Raw genomic sequence first — 18912 nt, forward strand, 5'->3', positions numbered from 1 at the left:
AGTCTTTTTTGCTCAAGATCACACAGTTCAGTGTAGTTCACGGTTAAGTCTTTGCCAAGAGTTCAGAACGAAGCTGTTCAGGCAAAAAAGTTAGTTTAAAGAGAAGAGAAGGACAAGCCCTCAGATTGGCAAAAGGTTTCACACACCTTCACCGCAGCTGAACGAAACGAACAACCGGATTGGCACAGTACCTTTAAATGGAGAAGAAGCTGTAGCTGAGGCAGATGTTCCTGGCAGGTCCTGCAGGCTCACAGTTCCTGAAGCGACTGTCGGACTGATATGAAGTAGGAAGACTGGAGGGTCTTGCACTGCCCAGGGAAGAAATCAGCAGCAGAGCAAAACAGCAAATAAAAGGTGCGCTCCTTAAAACCCAAGCAGGGTCCGACCTTCCTGGATATCCGGTTTACTGTAGCTCTGTACAGCAAATTCGACCAGAGGAGGGAGACCTAGCTTGTAGTTTGGGTGTGACTGGTTGGTCCCACCAGCTCAGGGGAAGAAGATTCCTGGTAGATCTTCTCTGTGGTTGGTGTCTGAAGATTCGGGGCTGCAGCAGGGCTTCACCAGGTGGTTCAGTTGTGTTAGGGGTCCTCTTCTGTCAGCCCCTCTTCGGTTCTCTTGATCCAGCAGCAACTCTGCCTTTTCAGCCCCAGAGACCTGCTTTTTATGCAGTTTTCCCCCATTCACACAGCCTGGCTGTCAATCACACAGCAGGGTGGCCACCTAGCTAATCAAACAGGAGTGTGACTTGGGTTACCAAGGGAACCCATGGCAGGGGTTCTAAAACCCCTCCCTCACATCCTGTCTAACCAGACTTTCAGGCGCCTAAGGAGGGCTTCTGTGAAGAAGCCCACAAAAGGACGGTGAACAAATGAACCAAACCTGATTTTGCGCGCAGAGAAAAACACGAGAAAGACTTTTACAAAAGGAAATGGTGAATAAACCCAGTTGGAACCAAATTAAAACAAATATCGTCCAGCGGATTTAAGTTCGAGGCTACCAAGATAACCTAAAACAATACCAAGGTTATTTAAAATAATCGCGGTAGGAAAAATAAGGTAGTTAGCACTGCCACCAGCCAAGCCTTAATGAAAAGGGAGCAAAACAATGCTCCAAGAGAAAGAGACAAAAAGGGATAAGTATTAACCCTTTCCAGTACTCTATGTAGTTTGTACTGAGTCTTTGGATTTTAAAGAGACTAATAAAGTCAATGGCAACTTTACATGTTCTGGGAGACAGTAGTCAGCCCCGGAAAATGGAGTCTGAGTTGGGAAGTCTAAAAGACAACCCTGTGTTACTGCACTGAAGGTGCTGTGTAACACACAGTAAAAAGATGATGCCTGTGGAGTAGGTGAGGCTCCACAGTCTCTGAACACAAGACAATGGTAAACACACACAGCAAAACACATGTAAGAGTGGAAGAAAGGCTCACACTCTTACCAGGTGGAGAAAAATAATCCTAGAAATCCAGCAAAGCTGCTGAGGGTCTCTTGGTCTGAGGAGTATGAGAACGCTTTTCAAGGCTTAAATGACTCCTTGTGCCAGGCCTCTGCTCTTAGGGCTTGTGACTATCAGAAATCGTTTATTGTGCAAACAGATGCCTCTGACACTGGGATAGGTGTAGTTCTTTCAAAGCTAGATGAGAAAGGTAGGGGCCACCCTACTGGTTTCATCAGTCGCCAGCTTAAGGACAGAGAGCTCAGGTGGCCTACTATAGAAAAATTATGTTTTACTATTGTTTGGACCCCAAGGAAGTTGCTACCCTACCTATATGGGACTCACTTCACTGTGCAGACTGGCCATAGGCCCTTAAAGTGGCTGATGAACATGAAGGGTGAGAATTCCCAGTGCTCAGGTGGTCCATTAGCCTGTAAGGCTTTGCCTTCCCTATTAAGCATAGGCCAGGTGTCCAACATAGCAATGCTAATGGGTTGTCCAGAATGTTTAACCAACCGGAACATCAGACTCATCCAGGGGTGAATTAATCCCCCCTGTCCTAAGTCTGGGAGGGGCGAGTGTTAATCAAAATTTCACTTATGGCTATTTTACCTCTCTATTTTTGGACCCCCCAAACATTTTGCGTTTGCTGCAGCCTCCTGTCCTGACATTTGCCAGTGGAGCACAGCCTTTAGCTGCACTCCACTGGGATTTCGCTCATCGTTATGGGGAAACTGACTTGTCCTTCAGACAGTAAGTACCAAGAAACTTTATTTCTCTTAGTCTTATGACTTTGTTGCCACTTTTGGCAACTGTATTTCAGTGTGTAAAGTACATTAGGATTTTTTGGTAACTGTAAAATGTGCGTAGGAGTAGACTTGTGGCAACAGAAGCTTTTTCATGTATTTTTATGAACTTTTACTGAGCCATTCCGTGCTTGGCTCATGACTGTGGCTAGTGTCCATAATGGCTGTGCCACAAGGTCTTTTGTCTTCTCCTTTGGCCATTTCTGTCCATTGGCATTCCTCCTGGTCTTTGTGACCCAGTGAGTCCTTATTAGGGCATGCATTCACCCACAAAAGCCAGCGCTTTTCGAAGGCTAATGCATGTCACGTGTGTAGGTAACCAGGAAGTGGGCTGCAATTGTCTGGTCCCAATCCACACTACTGGTGCCAGGATGTCTTGTGTGTATGAGGGCATGAGAGCTGCAGTGGTCCCTGATTGGACCACTGCTGGCATGCTTGAGTGGGGCAGATATCCTCATTGGCCAGCTGGGTGCGAGCGCTCACTGGACTTTGGGATATGAGGAGGGCTCCTGACTGCACACCCCCAGAACTCCAATAGGTGTGAATTGGCCTATAAACAGAGAAAAGTATCCATAGGAGCAAAGCAGACCCAAGGACTATCCGGAACTGCGCAGAAGAAGGTTGGCACCCTGGGCCTGCTGTTGTCCCAGTAGAGTCCTGCTTTGTGCTTGATCTCCGAAGACCTGCAAAGGTGCTTCAACCCCTTCGAGTGGTGGGACCAATCTCGATACCTCCTTGTTACCCTGCAAACGAGCCTTCTTGTAAGTGTCCCTGGTACATCCAGTGAACTGACCAGCTTATACCTTAGCACCCACGCTGGAGCATTGTTTCGTCGAGTTTTGTCTCAAGCTTTGGAGGAATCCTAGTTCAAACTGCAGAGCAACTTCTTTCCAAATCTTGTTGTCCCAGCTACTTTAGGCCGTGAGACAGAAGTGTGTGTCATACCGCGAGACTTGGGTGCCCCCGCGTTGCTGTGCAAGCGTGGCAGTAACTGCTGCACAGTGACTTTCCCACCTTTTTTGAAGTGTCTTGGGAAAAGCTGCATTGGTGCTTTCTTTGTCCTGCATTCGGGACGAGAGATCCAGCTCCAGTTGTAAACCAGACCTGCATATGCACTCACAGCACCTGTGCATCTTGAAGCTTAACCAAGGGTGGAATTTCATACTCCAGGTCACCCTCTCCAGGCCTGCCAAGTTTGAAAATGGTGTGAGTTAAGGGTGGTGAGTAATCATACGATTTACCGGTGGGCCCTGTTTCATCCATCCCCTTTTTATTCACAATGGATCCCTTGTGGTCCTTGCCTTGGCTTGGGTGGTCTCCACTTCCAAAAGCCGTCCAAAAGTTGAGGACTGCTTTGTTCTCCACAGCAGATCCTCTCCTGACTCTCGGAACCGAATTTCTACACTCCAGAATTCTCTCTCAAACTTTTCCCTCCTCTTGAAAATTGTAATTTGTTTTTACGCACGACTGAGCGCTTTTACGCACAAATGTGACATTGAGCACAAGGCTCCAGTAGGGGCGGATTTATAAAGTTAGAGTTATTCATCTCTGGAGTTTGCCAATGTTATAAAGTTTGTCTGCTTTCCCGCCTTACAGGTTTTGGCGGGAAACCACACTTTACTGCATTGACCAAATGTGAATGTACATATATTTTACATAGTGCGTGTTTAAGTAGTGATATTACTGTGTTTTCCATTATTCACTTTTATATGTTCTGGGCTTTATTAAATTGTGTATTTTTGATATACTACTGTCTAAGGTCATTCTTATCATCCCACTGTGTGTGCTCATCCAAAACCTCAGATCACTGCCATTAATCCTGAGCATTAGCCTTGACTGTTCTCAAAGGTACCTTTGTATTTGTTTATTATTTGTATCACACACCAAACCCTGAGGTAACTGGGCTCTTGAAATATTTAGAGGTTACATACATATTAAAGCAGACAGATTACAATCAAGTGTGGAGCCAAGAAGAGAGACCCTGGTTACAGGTGGGTCAGATAAAGGCGAGAGTGTACAGTAGTATAAATAAAAAAAGATGCTGAGTAGTAGCAAAGATAGACAGTGGTCGGATAATTCCTGTCTAAAAGGGGTGGGGATAGAGTTCATCGTTTGGCAGCTTGGACTGGGAAGGTGGCTCCTCCGGCTGTTTTTAGATTGTATCTTGGTACCAGTGAGATGATCTGGTAGTGCATGTGGGTTGGTGTTTACAAATTTTGTCAGTCAAGTATTTCGGGGCTGAGTATGTAAGGCATTTGTGCGTGATCGCCAGGGTGCGTAGTTTGATGCTGTCATGGATGGGTAGCCAGTTGGCGTTTACTCTGTGAATGGAAATATGGCAAGATCTGGGAAGACTAAGTGCTGCTCTCAGAGAGTTATTCTGGAGTACCTGGAGTTTATTTAGATTGTGTTCAGAACAACCAAGGAATAATGTGTTGCAATAGTCAAGTTTAGATAAAGCAAGTGCTCTGGCCAGCGTTAGGCAACTGCTTGTAGATAATTAAGATTTACAGCTGCAGATCAGTTTATTAGTGTAGGCCGTGGACGACGCCACGTTATTGACCTGTTTTTTAAGAGAAAGAGTTGAATCGAGGTAGACCCCCCAGTGTTTTTATCGCTCTAGAGACGTTGATTATATTACCGTCAATGACAAAAGATGAGTATCTAGTGTCGAGTTTATTCAAGAGTACCCATGATCATTAACTCGGTCTTGTCGTCATTGAGGCAAAGGCTGTTGGTAGCCATCCAGTAGCCATTGAACCATCTTGAATTGTCCTGGCTAACTTTGCCCAAGTGTTCCCTGTTTCACTAGCAAGGGTGGCCTCCTAAACATCTGCTCACCAGAGCATAGATTAGAAATTCATTCTAACAGCATCAGAACCTTCTCTGACATTAAAAGGTCTCAAACAGATAACCTTACTATGGAATGAGAACAGCGGGCACTCGACACAATGCTTAAATAAGATGCACTGCCCTTATCACATGTTGTGAAAACAAAAGCAGGGTTGACAACATTCAACAAGAAGATAATAATTAGTCCCTGCAAGAGTTAAACAGCTTGCATTTCAAACGAAATGAATCAGGGTCATAATGGAAAGGTATCTGGGACACTAGAAAATAAAAGTTGTATTCCTTTTAATGCAGGAAATAATGGAACGAGTCGATGTGTTAAATTGCGTTTTAATCTCTGCTAAATAGTCCTTCTGAGGTGACACTGGAGAGACACTTAGTTCATGAATGGGAAGACACGTGCTGCTTGCAGCACCGCGATTTCAGGTGTGAAGCGTCAGATGTATTAGTAAACTGGCAAAGGGCCAGTCTTTTTTCCATCTTAGTTCTTTCTACTCCCTCTCTGCACTCCTTGAGCTCCAATTGGAGCTCCATCATCTCCCAGTGGATGCTCTGCCTTCTGTTTTGTTTTCTAAATTGAAATGCGCGCAGTATTCCTCCTATTACCCCACCTTAAATGCAACTTTCATATTTTGACATAGAAGACATTCCCTCCTAAATTGTGAGCATGGATATACTTAAAGGTTTGAACAAATTGAGTCAACATTTTAGGACCTGGAATTTTGTGACTTTCTCGCCAATGGAAAAAAATTAGATCTGCTTACAAAGGCTGCCCTGCCCCTACCCCTATGCACTGCTACATGGCGACTCCCATTTCTAGAAGTATATTATTTCGAAACAAGGTATGACAATGTCCACTTGCCTTGCGTTTTAACATTTGTGATTTTTTGATTTTTTGTTTTAACAGAAATCGTACCCAGAGATCTGAGGATGAAAGACAAGTTTCTAAAACACTTAACAGGTGTGTACCGTCTGAAGGTTTCCTATATGTGATCCCCCACCCCCTGCTCAACCCCTCCTCCCCACCCCCAACTCCCAGACGCTGCTATTTCAAATCTTGGCTAATGACTTGTCCCGTTTTTCTACTCAGGGCCTCTCTACTTCAGCCCCAAATGTAGTAAGCACTTCCACAGACTTTACCACACGACCAGGGACTGCACCATCCCAGCTTGTAAGTGCTCCTTCCTGTTAATGTGCTTCAAGCTAATCTCATTGCTGTGCTATTTACCAATTGGCAGAAGTTCTCTATTAATGTAGACTCTGTTGTCTTGCCTAGCACTGCTTATGTGGATTGTCTTTTTTTAATACAATATATAAATGATGAGTAGGGCATGTAATAATAGCAAGCAATGAAAAAAAAATGCAACAGGTTGGGAATTTGTGTAGGCAGTGTAAAGATATTTGAAAGATATTCATCATATGCACATTATTGCCATGGTATGCCCAGGTGATACCATGATTTGACAGGTTTTACCATATTATATTCTGGTCAGTACATCATATTACATGTATTACTGTGATATACCAGCTACTGCTTTCACAATCCCTATCTCTACCAAAGGACTAGACACTCAGACCATTGTTCATTACTGCCACCAAATGCCAAAGTAGAGGCTCCACAGCCATGTGTTCTTATAGAGTACACGTACTCACATCAGTGACAGGGACTGCCATTAAATGACCACGTGCTCGGCTTGCCATATTTCATTCTTCCCAGTGAGCACATCCTTTCATGATGCCATTATTCTCTGTTAAAACACAAATGTCAGATTGCATTTTGCCAATTCAGTACATCATAGTGAGTGTCCATCATACCCAGTTATCACATCAGGGTCATTTATCATTACACCCAGTTATCAGAACAAGCCCTACTCAGTTTGCTCTTTATGTACAGAATCTGTTATGCTAAGTATCAGTCATATGTGTTCAACTCCACTGAGCACTTCATGGCTAAATGCCTTATACCCAGTTATCGTGTCATGGCAAGATTCCATGAGGCTTAGCACATAACGGTTTATAATTATGTCCAGTTGGCACTTCATGGCCACATTTTGTTTTGCCCGGCAGGCTAGAAGTGACTAGATAGAATACTGTGTGATAGCTTAGCATTTAATGGACCTCATCATTTTTGCTCACTCAGCACACCATTGATTTGTTTCTCGCCCAATCCGCACAACAGGACCTATATTATTAGTACTAGTTGGCATTATTTAGCAATATTACATTCTAACTAGTTCAAATTAAATTAGGAAAAGCGAATTAAGTGTTCAGTTTTCCTTACTAGAATTTGTACACCTTTTCATCCAAATGAAATTTGGTTTTCATGTGGATCCCAAAGTAAATTTTTAATACATTGACTTAGGATCCAAGATTTAAAAACGATGAAAAAATTGCAAAAAATCTGCTCCGATCATTGGTTCACAATGCAAGGTAGAGTTTCCGTTTCACCCGTTTACTGTTACTACGGATTGCAGCACAGTGAGAAAAAATACAAGTTATAAATAACTGTTGCTAATGTAAGAGAACTGTGAGAACTGGACACGAGCCATCAATGTTCTCAACTTCAATATCGAGCCTCCTGTATAAATCAGTAAATGTGTTGACCTGCTTTAGTGTTAAGGCCATATTGTGATGTACTTGGTGTCATTTGCTGTACTTGCACCAGCTACTCATGACAAATTAAACTCGCTACCTGGGGAGGGGTCAAGGACACTATAATGATAATGATGGGGGTCACAGGCTTCTATCAGCGCCAACATCTTGGCAATGACAAGTAGGAGGGGGGTTGAGGTTTCTGGTATTAGTGCTTCAGCTGAGCAGGGCTATGCTATTCCACTAAGTAAACTGATAGACAGCGTGTTTGCTTTTGAAGGTGGGTGTGCACATATGGTGTCTCAGCTACAACACTGTCTTGTTCTCTGGTGCACCACCTCAGCTGGTGTACTGATTGCGTGCATCCAGCCTGTGCTCACACTCCTCTCCCAGCTGTTAAATTCCTAATTTGCACAGGAACTCAAGCCAACAGTATCCACCTACTCCCTGTGCATCGACCCAGGTTCGCACTGTACCACTGTGAATGCAGCCACTGTGACCTCCCCAAGTTCTTCCACCTGCCACTCTGTTTAAAGGAGCTCCTGGTTCCAGACTCCAACTCTGACAGCTTTGGTGACTTCTACAGATATGATCAAAATGCCGCCTGGAAGGGTGCACAATCTTTTTTACATTTTTACAATGCAGCGTCAAGGTGGTTTCTTTGCAGGAAATGGGTGCATGGCATGCTATAGCTAATTAGCAGTGCCGCATAGGGGGTTTGCTCTTAAAAGCTCAGCTGGTGACAAGTAAATACTTTCGTAGAATACATACGTTTATTGACGCATGTCACCTTATTAATCAAGTTTTATAGGCTAAGGAGGAAGTATGGTGTGGAGTTAGTCTGCAGAAACTAAATTCATTTTTAGAAGCAAAGAGGCTAGCCAGCCAATTTGTTAACTTACAAAGTGGAAACAACGTTTTTGGTTGCCAAACGTGCAATAAAAGTGGTATCAGTCTACACATTGAAATGCCATTCCTGGCAACCCCAGTAAAGTGCAAGAGCTGTGAGCTGGCACTACTTATTTCATTCTGTTGAATTTTTAGATTCCTTAAAACCAACTCCATTCGAATTAAAATATCTGTGAGTGGGGTGCAGACCCACTAACTCGTGCCTCAGTGCCGGGCACACCAAAAGTGAAAGAAATAGAGAGACCTAGGCTGTTTAGCCTTCGGTGTGGGTTGCACAACCTAATAGCCACTATGTGTTTACAGTGTATAGTTCAACAAATCGGATTATATTTTGATTTCTCCACGTGGTTCTTTCTATAGAGACCAATTCTTGATTCTGTTGGTTTCCAAGTATTTATAATATTTTATTGACAAAAATGAATCGCAGGGGGGGCACTGTTGCGCTTACACAAGTATGGCAACCTGAACAAGCAGCTCCGTGATGGGGAAGAACCTTATTATGAATCTGTCGCCGTTGGTGCAGGGTTCCATCTTGGAAAACCACAGGCTGGCACCTGCCGAGTTGCGGCGTGCCCTGCCTGACTACTGTGGCTCAAAGGTGAGCTGTTGCTGAATAAATACCCTCTTCAGAGTTGCGGACTGAACTCTCTGCGGCGCCCCGTGCCACGCCTCCATAGAGCGTGGCCACTCACTGACTCGAGCAGCAAGGCTTTTGGCCCTGATTGGGGGAGGGGCGCCTGCCGCTTGAAACATTGTGCCCTGAAATGCGGACCCCCAGACAGCTGGGCTAAGTCACAGATCTCTTAGCCCCCTTCAACAAGGTCACTTGTTGTGGCCCCTGTGGTGACCTTTCTCAAGACCAGCTTTCACAGAAGCTGGCACCCGCAGCTCCCCGATCCAGAGCCGGAGCCCTGCAATTTGTGGAGGTCGCCTTCCTGGCCTCCAATTAAAGGCTATGGAGCACTTCATGCCACGGGCCGGGATCCACTTCATTGCCTCCACCTCGCCCTGCAGGTTTCAACATCAGGCTCGTGGATCTCGCCTCAACGGAGCTGGAGTGCACAGTGCCACCTCCTCTCCTGAGCTCAAGGTACGGAGCCCCCTTAGGCACACTGACACGCAAAATACATAAACATCTACCTGACCCCACTGCAGCGCTGCTCACCCCAGTGTCGAGCGAGAGACACAACTTACACTCCACGGGCTGGCACCGCCAGGCTGGTCCCCACTGTACCTGGCATTACATCTGCGACTTGGCCATTGACGCATCACGCTCCAGAGCGTCCCAGATGCACCCTTCAGCCACTACAGCTCGTGTATACCCACTACCCACAGTCTCATCCTTATATGATACACCAGCCAGAACATTGCATCAAGTTCAGCTAGGAATCCTACGTGAGTGGGATTGTGCTACTTGGCGTACCGACACCAGGGAGCTTCTGACCAATATCTTGGCCCGTGTTGTGTGCACCTCATTAACTTCCCATTCCGCAATAACAGCTTTTAACTCGGCCTGTGGTGTATTCCCTATCTGAGACGAGGTTGTGTTTCCTCAGGTAGTTGTGGGTGGCGCCCACATCCAGCTACCTATTTGGCACCTGGTCTATCCACACCACTGCATTTCACCCCACCATACGTGGGGAGGCCACAATTCACTCAGCTGCAGTCTAGACCAGACCTGCTGGACACAGCCACTGACACGGATCAGTCCCATTGATCCTACTCTGCTTTGGAATCACTGAGACTACCCTCTGGGATGTAGCACATGCTACCGGGCCCTCTCGCGTCAGCCTATTGTCTGCTTGCTTAATCGATTCTAGACCACACTGAACCATCGTGACTGTGCCTCCACATCTAGCCTACCTTGCTCTGAAATCGCTTTGAGGAGCAGGTCCTGGTGCCCCACCATACACCTGTGAAATATAGTACACATCCCTTGCTGCCAGATGCAAAGCACTGGCTGGGCTAAACCTCCTTGCCCACAGCTATTCCTTACTATTTCCGTGTGCGCTGTGTGACACTGCTCCCCACGCAGCTTGATGTGAACATGTCCAAAGGAGCTAACAAAAAGCAAAGCTTGATCAATATGTACGCAAAAGCTATGCCGAAATTGAATAAATCCCTGCCCGAGATGGAGGCGCCCTTGTCAGTTCCCCCTGAACCTACTGAATCACAAAAAATGATGGACTACATGTGAGATGGAGTCAATGCACTACATTCGAAACTGGACAATATGATTGGGACTATATGCTCGATCAAAGCCCACATGGAGAAAACTGATACTCTAGTGACGGAGGTGGAGATGAGGGTTGGTGCACCTGAGGTCGATATCATCGCACTTTGGGCCGAGGTGTCCACTCTGACTAGTCGGGTTCAAGATGTCAGCAAGAAGAACGAGGACCTGGAATCACGCTCCAGGTGCAATAACCTTCGCATCATTGATGTTTAGAGGACAGAGTTGATGGCCCCATAGAAGACTATGTTGAGCACATTCTACTCTCACTCCTGGACTCCCCGAAATTATCCCCACAGTTCACAATAGAAAGGGCCCACCAATCCCTATCAGCAAAACCCAAGCCTGGTGCTCCTCCCCACCCCATCATAGCATGGGTGCTTAACTACCGGGAAAGAGATGGCCTCCTTCGGGTGGTAAGAGCCAAGGACGATCTTTTCCTCGGCTCCTCCAGAATTCACCATTATCCAGACTTTTCTGTGGCTTTTCACCAAGAACGGAACATTTTTAATGCCACCAAGAAACGGCTGCGAGACCTGGGAGTGAAATACTCCATGCTGTTGCCCGCTAAACTCAGAATTGAACACTCAAATCAAGTCATCTTCTTCACCATCCCTGAGGAGGCTTCCAAATTCATCAATAAACACTTCCCGGGATAGCCAGAGGTGGTCTCTGTCTCTGTGGACTCCCCCGTTCTCACTTTTGAAGTTTGTTAATCAATTCCACATCTGGAGCGGGGTCTGGATAATCGATACCCCTGCAGACCATTTCTTTTATTGGATCAGAAGACATCCAGCTCTGCTTCACTAGTAACATTTCCTCGTCTCTTACCTACTGTGTTACATTGTGCACCATGCAATGCCTAGTTAACGCCCCACTTTGGACCTTCAGCCATTCTTGTCTTATGCACAGCCCCCCAGGCGATTCTGCCGCCTCTTGTTTTAGCGTTAATGGTTTACTGGGTTTTCCCCTCTCAGGTTGGGGGAGCGGTGAGGAGGAGGTGGGTTGGGATTGGAGTTTAGTTTAAAAAAATGCTTGACACGCGACTGAGTATCCGAGTGCCCGATTGTATCCAGATTGTCGCTATTTGGAAGAGGCTCCTATATGTCTGGCCCGAATTTCATAGTTCACATTCCTTTTGGGACATGTGTTTATTGCTGCTTTGGTTTTGTCTCGATGGCGGATGATAGTATCACATGTATGAGTTGGAATGTCAGAGGGCTGGGTAATCACACAAAAATGTACAAAATGCAGCTATATATTGAACTGTAAGTGATTGCAATCTGGCACTCACCTAAGTCAACGCCTAGCGTGCAATGCACAACTGAAATCCTTATTTATTTGTGTCTAAAAGTTATTTTATTCTGAACGATGTACCACTCATATCACACCCCTCTCCTGGACCCCCCCCCCAGGTCACACTGAACCAGGAATCAGGCTGGTTTGCAAAGTTAAAATATTTATTTATGTAGTTACAAATTAATAGCACTATGTTTATGGGTACACAATAATCACCAATGGGGTGATGTAACACTAAATAATCTCTTTAATGCACAAGGAGCAATAGTGAGCAACACAATTCAGCACAGAAATAATACCTTTGGGTGTGTGTTCAGAACAGATAGCCGTGTGGCTACTATTTCCCCCTGCACACCCCTCAACCCCCACTAGACAATGTAAAGAGATAGGAGGAGATAACAGCTTTCAGGAATGGCAGAATTCAAACAAAATAACAATCCCAATTCCCCCCAGCAAACACAAGAGAAAAACGGAATTGATTGGCAAGCTGTCAAAATGGTTTTAAAGTTACCTTCAGAATGGATTGGGTAAAACACTAAATATGGGCTTAATTGCTGAAATTGTTTAAATTGTTATGGGAGCCACTTTGGATAGTTGCAGACAAACACTAGCAATGATTTAATGCTAAGAAGCAATGTGAAATCTTAAAACGGAGGTCGGAAGCAAACAAAAGCTGTTTTACACGTTGCCGAATTTCCCTAAAATGCACACTTGCGGCAAACCTTTCCGTGTGCGGTAATCATGATTACGGGAGAACCGTATGAGTTTGGGATGCGGTTTTAGGTTCTATGGAAAGCTGAGTATGTTAGCTACAAGCAGAAGATGAAAACAATTGAGGAAGTTATGGACGTTTTAGTGGAGGTCGTTTTTTTCGAGATGGAAAACGGGAATGCACTTTTAAATGATAAATGGGATTTCTTACACTAGATTATGACTATAGAAAAAGAGAATGCCACACATGAATCTCCACAGTCCTAGCCAGGGACCCTTCACGTGGTGGATACTCACTTTCTTTCTGGGATTGAATTTATTTGTTCACAACACTAATGATTTATGATTTTAGAGAACAAATGAGAGAAACTTAGCGCAAGAAAAGTTCTGACAATTCAAAATACTCCTAACACTACCGTTTCTGAATACAAGAGAGGATGGGTTTAAGATAGGGATTAACTATGGGCAGTACATATGCTATTGACACAGTCCTATCTATTGTCATGATGCCTACCCCCGGGGACCCAGACCAAGTCCAGCAACCCCGAAAGCAGGCATCAAGTTATTTTGAGCAAGCCCAAAAACCCCTACTAGGGGCTGTTCGGGTGCAGACCTGGCGCCTATGGCGCCAGGCTCATATGGAGAGTCAGTCCTAGCGCCATAGGCGCCAGGCTCATAGATTAAAACTTACCTGATGCAGGCCATGCTGCAAACCTACCTGATGCAGACCATGCTGCAAGAGCTCCAAGCCAAAAGAGGCTTGGAAGGGACTACTTTACTTAGGGACTATTTTTTACTCAGGCAGGGCAGGGGAGGAATACTTACCTGGGACTACTTTGGAGGCTATTTAAACCACGCCCAAAAAGCAGCACACGCTTCGCGTTATTCTGCATCCAGCAGCGTAACGCTCACCGTGCCTGCAAGTCTGCATCCAGCCTTCTGCCACGCCCGCCTCGAGTTTGGAGGTCCTAGAAAAAGGGAGAAAGAAGGAGAAAGGTTAGAACAAGAGCAATACCTTTGATCCTTACCTGAATTCCCAATCCATCACGCCTTCGAGCTGGAAGAAAGAAGCTATTTATGCGTGTCTCCTCGCCTGCTGCAGCGCCGCGCTGAACTCACCGGCCTTCGCAGCATCTTCACATTCCACTGCATCCTCATGCATGTTCCCGCCGCACTCCGGCACCCAAGGAGAAGACAAGAACAGCAAGGTGAGCCAAGGGAATACACAGAGGAATATTAGTTACCCCCCCATAGACTTACCTGATTTTACCACCGGGGGTACTATTCCTCTTCACGGGTCGGCGCAGCTTCCACTGCATCTTCCCCGAACCCCAGCCCCCAAGGGGAAACAAAAGGACAGCAAGGTGAAACAAGGCGACTAATAAGGGGAACCCCCCTCACCACAATAGACTTTCCTGATTTTACTGCTGGAGGTATTATTCCCCGAGACTTCATACTTTCTCTCAGCGCCTGAATAAGGGAGAAAGCAACAGGTTACATATTGACATTATTTTATCGAACTGTGTTGGAAAATACAAATCCTTACCAGAATAATGTCTTGCCAGGAATCTCAGAGTCAATATTGTTCTGGAACTCAACAATTCCTTTGAGCCAGTTGAGCAACTGGTTATCAACGCGCCCCTCCGCTCAATGCAGGATGGAGAGCTCATCCTTTCAAACCATCAGGTGAGACTATGAGAGGGGACATCAAAGGTGATCTGTGGGGAGAACAGCAGGGGTGGGGGGATTTACGCTCAACTGCACGGGTGGTTAATTCGCTTTCTCCGATTGCAGAAGAATATTCCTACGGGCCAAGCAAACGAAGCTAGGTGGGCCAGTCCAGTCCGTCATCTCGGCCCTACACGTCACATTGGTGGAGACCGCAGCTGTCCAGTTCCGATCGACGCCTCTGTGGGAGCCAGGTGAGCGTAACATCTATAGATACTATCTAAAACCCACCTGGTCCCCCAATTAACAGCCTTGTGGGATGAGGCCTGTGAGAAGGGTGTACTCCCTCCCTCCCTTCGGGAGGCTGTGATATCGGTATTACTCAAACCGGGTAAATCCCTTACACAATGTGGCTCATACCGACCCCTATCCAACATACTCGCTCGAATCGACCCAGGCACACAGGAAGTCACAGCCACTCTAGATATGCAGAAAGCATTTGACTCCGTGTCCTGGTGCTACCTGTGGTTGGTCCTGGAAAAAAGTAACTTTGGCCCTCGCTTTCAGTCTTGGGTGAAACTCCGGTACTCCTCACCCGTCGCCAGGGTCCGTACCGGAGACCGTGCTCTAACATATTCCAAGTAGATAGAGGTACGAGACAGGGGTGACCCTTTTCACCATAAATTTTTGCCTTCGCTATTGAGCCCTTAGCAGACAGGATTCACCAACGACATGCGTATAGGGGCATTAGATTGTCAGGGTCCCCCAAGATCATTTCCCTTTACGCAGACGATGCTGTCCTTTTCATCCTGTCCTGAACACAACCTAGCCCGAGTCGTGGACACCATCATACTCTTCGGTGAACTTTCTGGTCTCAAAGTAAACTGCCTCTAAATCCATATTATTCCCATTGACTGAAGCTACCACCTCCCCACCCCCAGATCCCTGAGGATTTGCATGGTCACAGGCTGAGATTACCTACCTCGGTGTCGTGATTACATGTCGCACGATCTCCTCATACGAAGCTAACTTTGGAAAATACCTGTCCACCCTTACTCGTATATGCACAAGCTGTGCTAAACTGCCAGTCTCGCTGGCTGGTAGGATAGCCATCCTTAAGTTGATAGTGCTACCCCAACTCTTAAAGTTCCTGAATGTCCCCTTATGGCCAGTTCGCAAATTCTTTAAAACACTAACCTGCACCATCGACACCTCCTTATGGCACTCCGGTGCTGTCCGATTGAAACTGGAAACACTGACTACCCCAATTTCGAGGGGCAGATTTGGCACCCCTGACATTGAGAGGTACTTAATAGCTGCCCAAGCCCACTTTGCATCACACAGGTTCGAGTCCGCCAATCCCCCCCTTCATGTTAACCTTGAACGATTGTCCACTGACGACCGGGATATATTCGCTCTCTGTTTCTCCCCTCCTGTAGTGTCAAATTTGATCCCCTCAATCCCACTGGGGGCACAGCGTTAGCTCTGAGAAAATTGTGGAAACAGACCGGCACCCTACATCCTTTTCCACAGTGACCTTCCCCTTTGGAACTTCTTTCCCGAATCCCCTCGAGTAGACGCTACAACAACACATCTCTGGTCTAACACAGGCCTGGCCGTGGTCCGTGATGTCTTCACCCATGGCGGCTTCCTTTAGTGGCCTAACTTGCCGGAACCCCTGCGAGGTAGACCTTCACGCTGGCTCCAATATGCTGTCTTGCGCCGGTTGCTCAAGAATAGGTACCCAGACGTCCCCCTCCATTCCTCCAGATGAACCTATAATCTCTGAAATCCTGAATACCTTCACTTTCAAAGGAAAGGTCTCTAGATTGTATACTCTCCACCAGGATGGAGCACCTTCCTCATTCGTCAAACTCAGGACACTTGGGTTGAGGATTTGGGGGTCGAGATAACAGATCAACGCTGGGATCACATGTGTGCCCGTATACATGAAATTTGATTCAACTCTTGATTTAAATTGATACAATTTAAGGTACTCCATTTCACTACACTCCGATCAGACTACACCACATGTTGAAAGACTATCCCCCATTTGTCCAATGTGTGGATCAGACGACGCAAACTATATACACATGATGTGGACCTATCCGCGCTTCTCCCTGTTTTGGGAGAAGGTATGCACTACCGTATCTGAAATGTTGGACTGCACAACTACCCCATCGCAACTGTCCTGCCTTTTCCATGAGCTCAAATGTGACTCCAGAAAATTAGCGGGACTATGCATGCTTCTAGCAACCCGCTGTATTCTGCTGCTCTGGCTTCGCCCTGGGGCCCCTTCACTCGCTCAGTGACTCCTGGCTGTTAGTTTGGCCTCAGACATTGAAGAATACCGGGCTTAGCCTACAGCCTGTGGAGTCTAGACCCAGGAACATATGGGCTCCATTTGGTTCCTATATTTCTTCTTTATCCAATGAGAGCAAGAATGATGCCAGCAAACTGATTTCCCCGGTCCCAAATCCGCTTAAACCTTCAGGCTTTGACTATTAACGTGTTACATGTGTCTTTGGTTATTTTGCTGCAAAACATGACTTTGCTGTTCTCTACGATCTTTCATCAGACTGTGAATATGTAATGTATTCTTAACGACTGATTGTATACTGCTCGTATTTCTCTGTTGTACTGTTAAGCTTAAATAAATAAAGTTTTAAAACAAATAATGAATTGCAGATGCAGATTATGCCATTGCATTTCGGACGCACAACCGTCCTTAATCAGGGCCTGTAATCCTCATCTGATCACCGGTGACAAACTGGCGCCCTGTCACATGCCGCAGCTGATGGAGGCCAATGATGAAAATGCTTCACCCCAATCGATTGGCAAGGAAGGAGTGAATAGTACATCAACACATCCCTATACATAGTTCCAATACTTATTCTACTGTGTGACAATTAGAACCATATAACGTGATATTTAGAAAATATATTAATATTTAATAAAGAAAACAGTGACTTTTATAATCCATTGATTATCATAATTAATGATCAAGTGTTTATACACTTTCTCTTGCACTTAGTACAACAATATGTACACCATTCAATATGGCCGACATATGGCTCCCTATTGAACTACCACGGTCAGCCATCTTGGCTTACCGCATGACAATCACCATGACTACCATTAGTTTACATTAGCAGTGGCAACCTCGAGAATCCCCAGACATATTCTCCGAGCAGAATTTCAGGATTGAATGCATGAGAAATAGACACGCTAAAGGTGATAGCGGTAAGTGGGGTTTTGATTATACCATCAAGGGGCATTGCACAAGATTAATTGACAATGTTTTCACAGAATCTCAGCAGAACGCTGCTCTGTTCATTCAGAGCGAAGACAGGTCTGTTAGTTTAATATGTAATTTCCACGCAGTGAGCATGTGGCACGCACCTTGGGATAAGGCCACGTGGAAATTGATGCTGTTATCACATTTCTCTATTTGTTTATGGGTCAACCACAAGTGTTGACTTACACCGGGTTATTTTAAATTACCTGAAGTGCATGAAATATCATTAATTATATGATATTTTATTTGTATCGCGCTCGTACACAAGTGTTTCAGAGCACGACAAGGCAAAGATGGGGAACAGGGGAGAACAAAACAACGATCTTAATAGGCCCAAAACCCTTTCGCACGAAATATGGCCTTTATGAATATCAGGTATGCCCTTTGGACTATGTAATGCCCCGGCAGCGTTCCAATTTTTGATGAATGACGTGCTCTGCGAACTGTTCGACGTCTGCGCTCTTGTCTATATTGATGACATGCTTATCTATTTGACCATCAAGGAGGACCATGTCAACCATGTCCGGGAAGTTTTGGAGAAACTGCGGAAACACCGGCTATATGCCGAATTGACGAAATCCTTCTTTCATGTGACAAAGTTAGAATTCCTCATCTTTATTCTCACACCACGGGGCATACACATGGACACACGTAAGGTAGACGCTATCCTTAACTGGCCCTCACCCACATCCATAAAGGGAGTACAGAGTGTACTCGGGTTCGCCAACTTTTATCACAGGTTCATTCCCGGGTTCTCCCAGATCGTCCACCAATCCCCTCTTTACTACTGAAAAATAAACAATTCAATTGGTCCGCAGAGACAGAGAAAGCCTTCCAGGAGCTAAAACAAGCATTTACCACAGCACCAATTCTACGGCATACTCGACCAGAACTACCATACATGGTCGAAAGGTATGCTTCCAACATAGCAATGGCAGCAGTCCTGTCACAACGAGACCCCAAAACAGATCAGTTGCACCTTTGGCATTCTGGTCTTGCAGGTTTTCAGCCCCTGAATTGAATTATGCAATCACTGATAAAGAACTGCTAGCAATTAAGGCAGCGTTCATAGCCTGGAGACATCTTCTTGGAGCTAGACATACAGTCACCAT

General features: G+C 45.7%; 1 protein-coding gene across 1 annotated transcript in view; it reads left to right on the forward strand.

The window, feature by feature from the left end:
* The window catches only part of ALKAL2 (ALK and LTK ligand 2), a 281678-nt gene that overhangs the window by 20899 nt on the left and 241867 nt on the right, over positions 1 to 18912 (forward strand). The window contains exons 3-4 of the mRNA XM_069606054.1: positions 5998 to 6051; positions 6181 to 6261. Of these exons, the coding sequence (XP_069462155.1) occupies positions 5998 to 6051; positions 6181 to 6261 (135 nt within the window). The remainder of the gene's footprint in view (positions 1 to 5997; positions 6052 to 6180; positions 6262 to 18912) is intronic.

Source organism: Ambystoma mexicanum, chromosome 4p, assembly GCF_040938575.1.
Source record: "Ambystoma mexicanum isolate Mex_15411 chromosome 4p, UKY_AmexF1_1, whole genome shotgun sequence".
Taxonomy (NCBI): Eukaryota; Metazoa; Chordata; class Amphibia; order Caudata; family Ambystomatidae; genus Ambystoma; species Ambystoma mexicanum.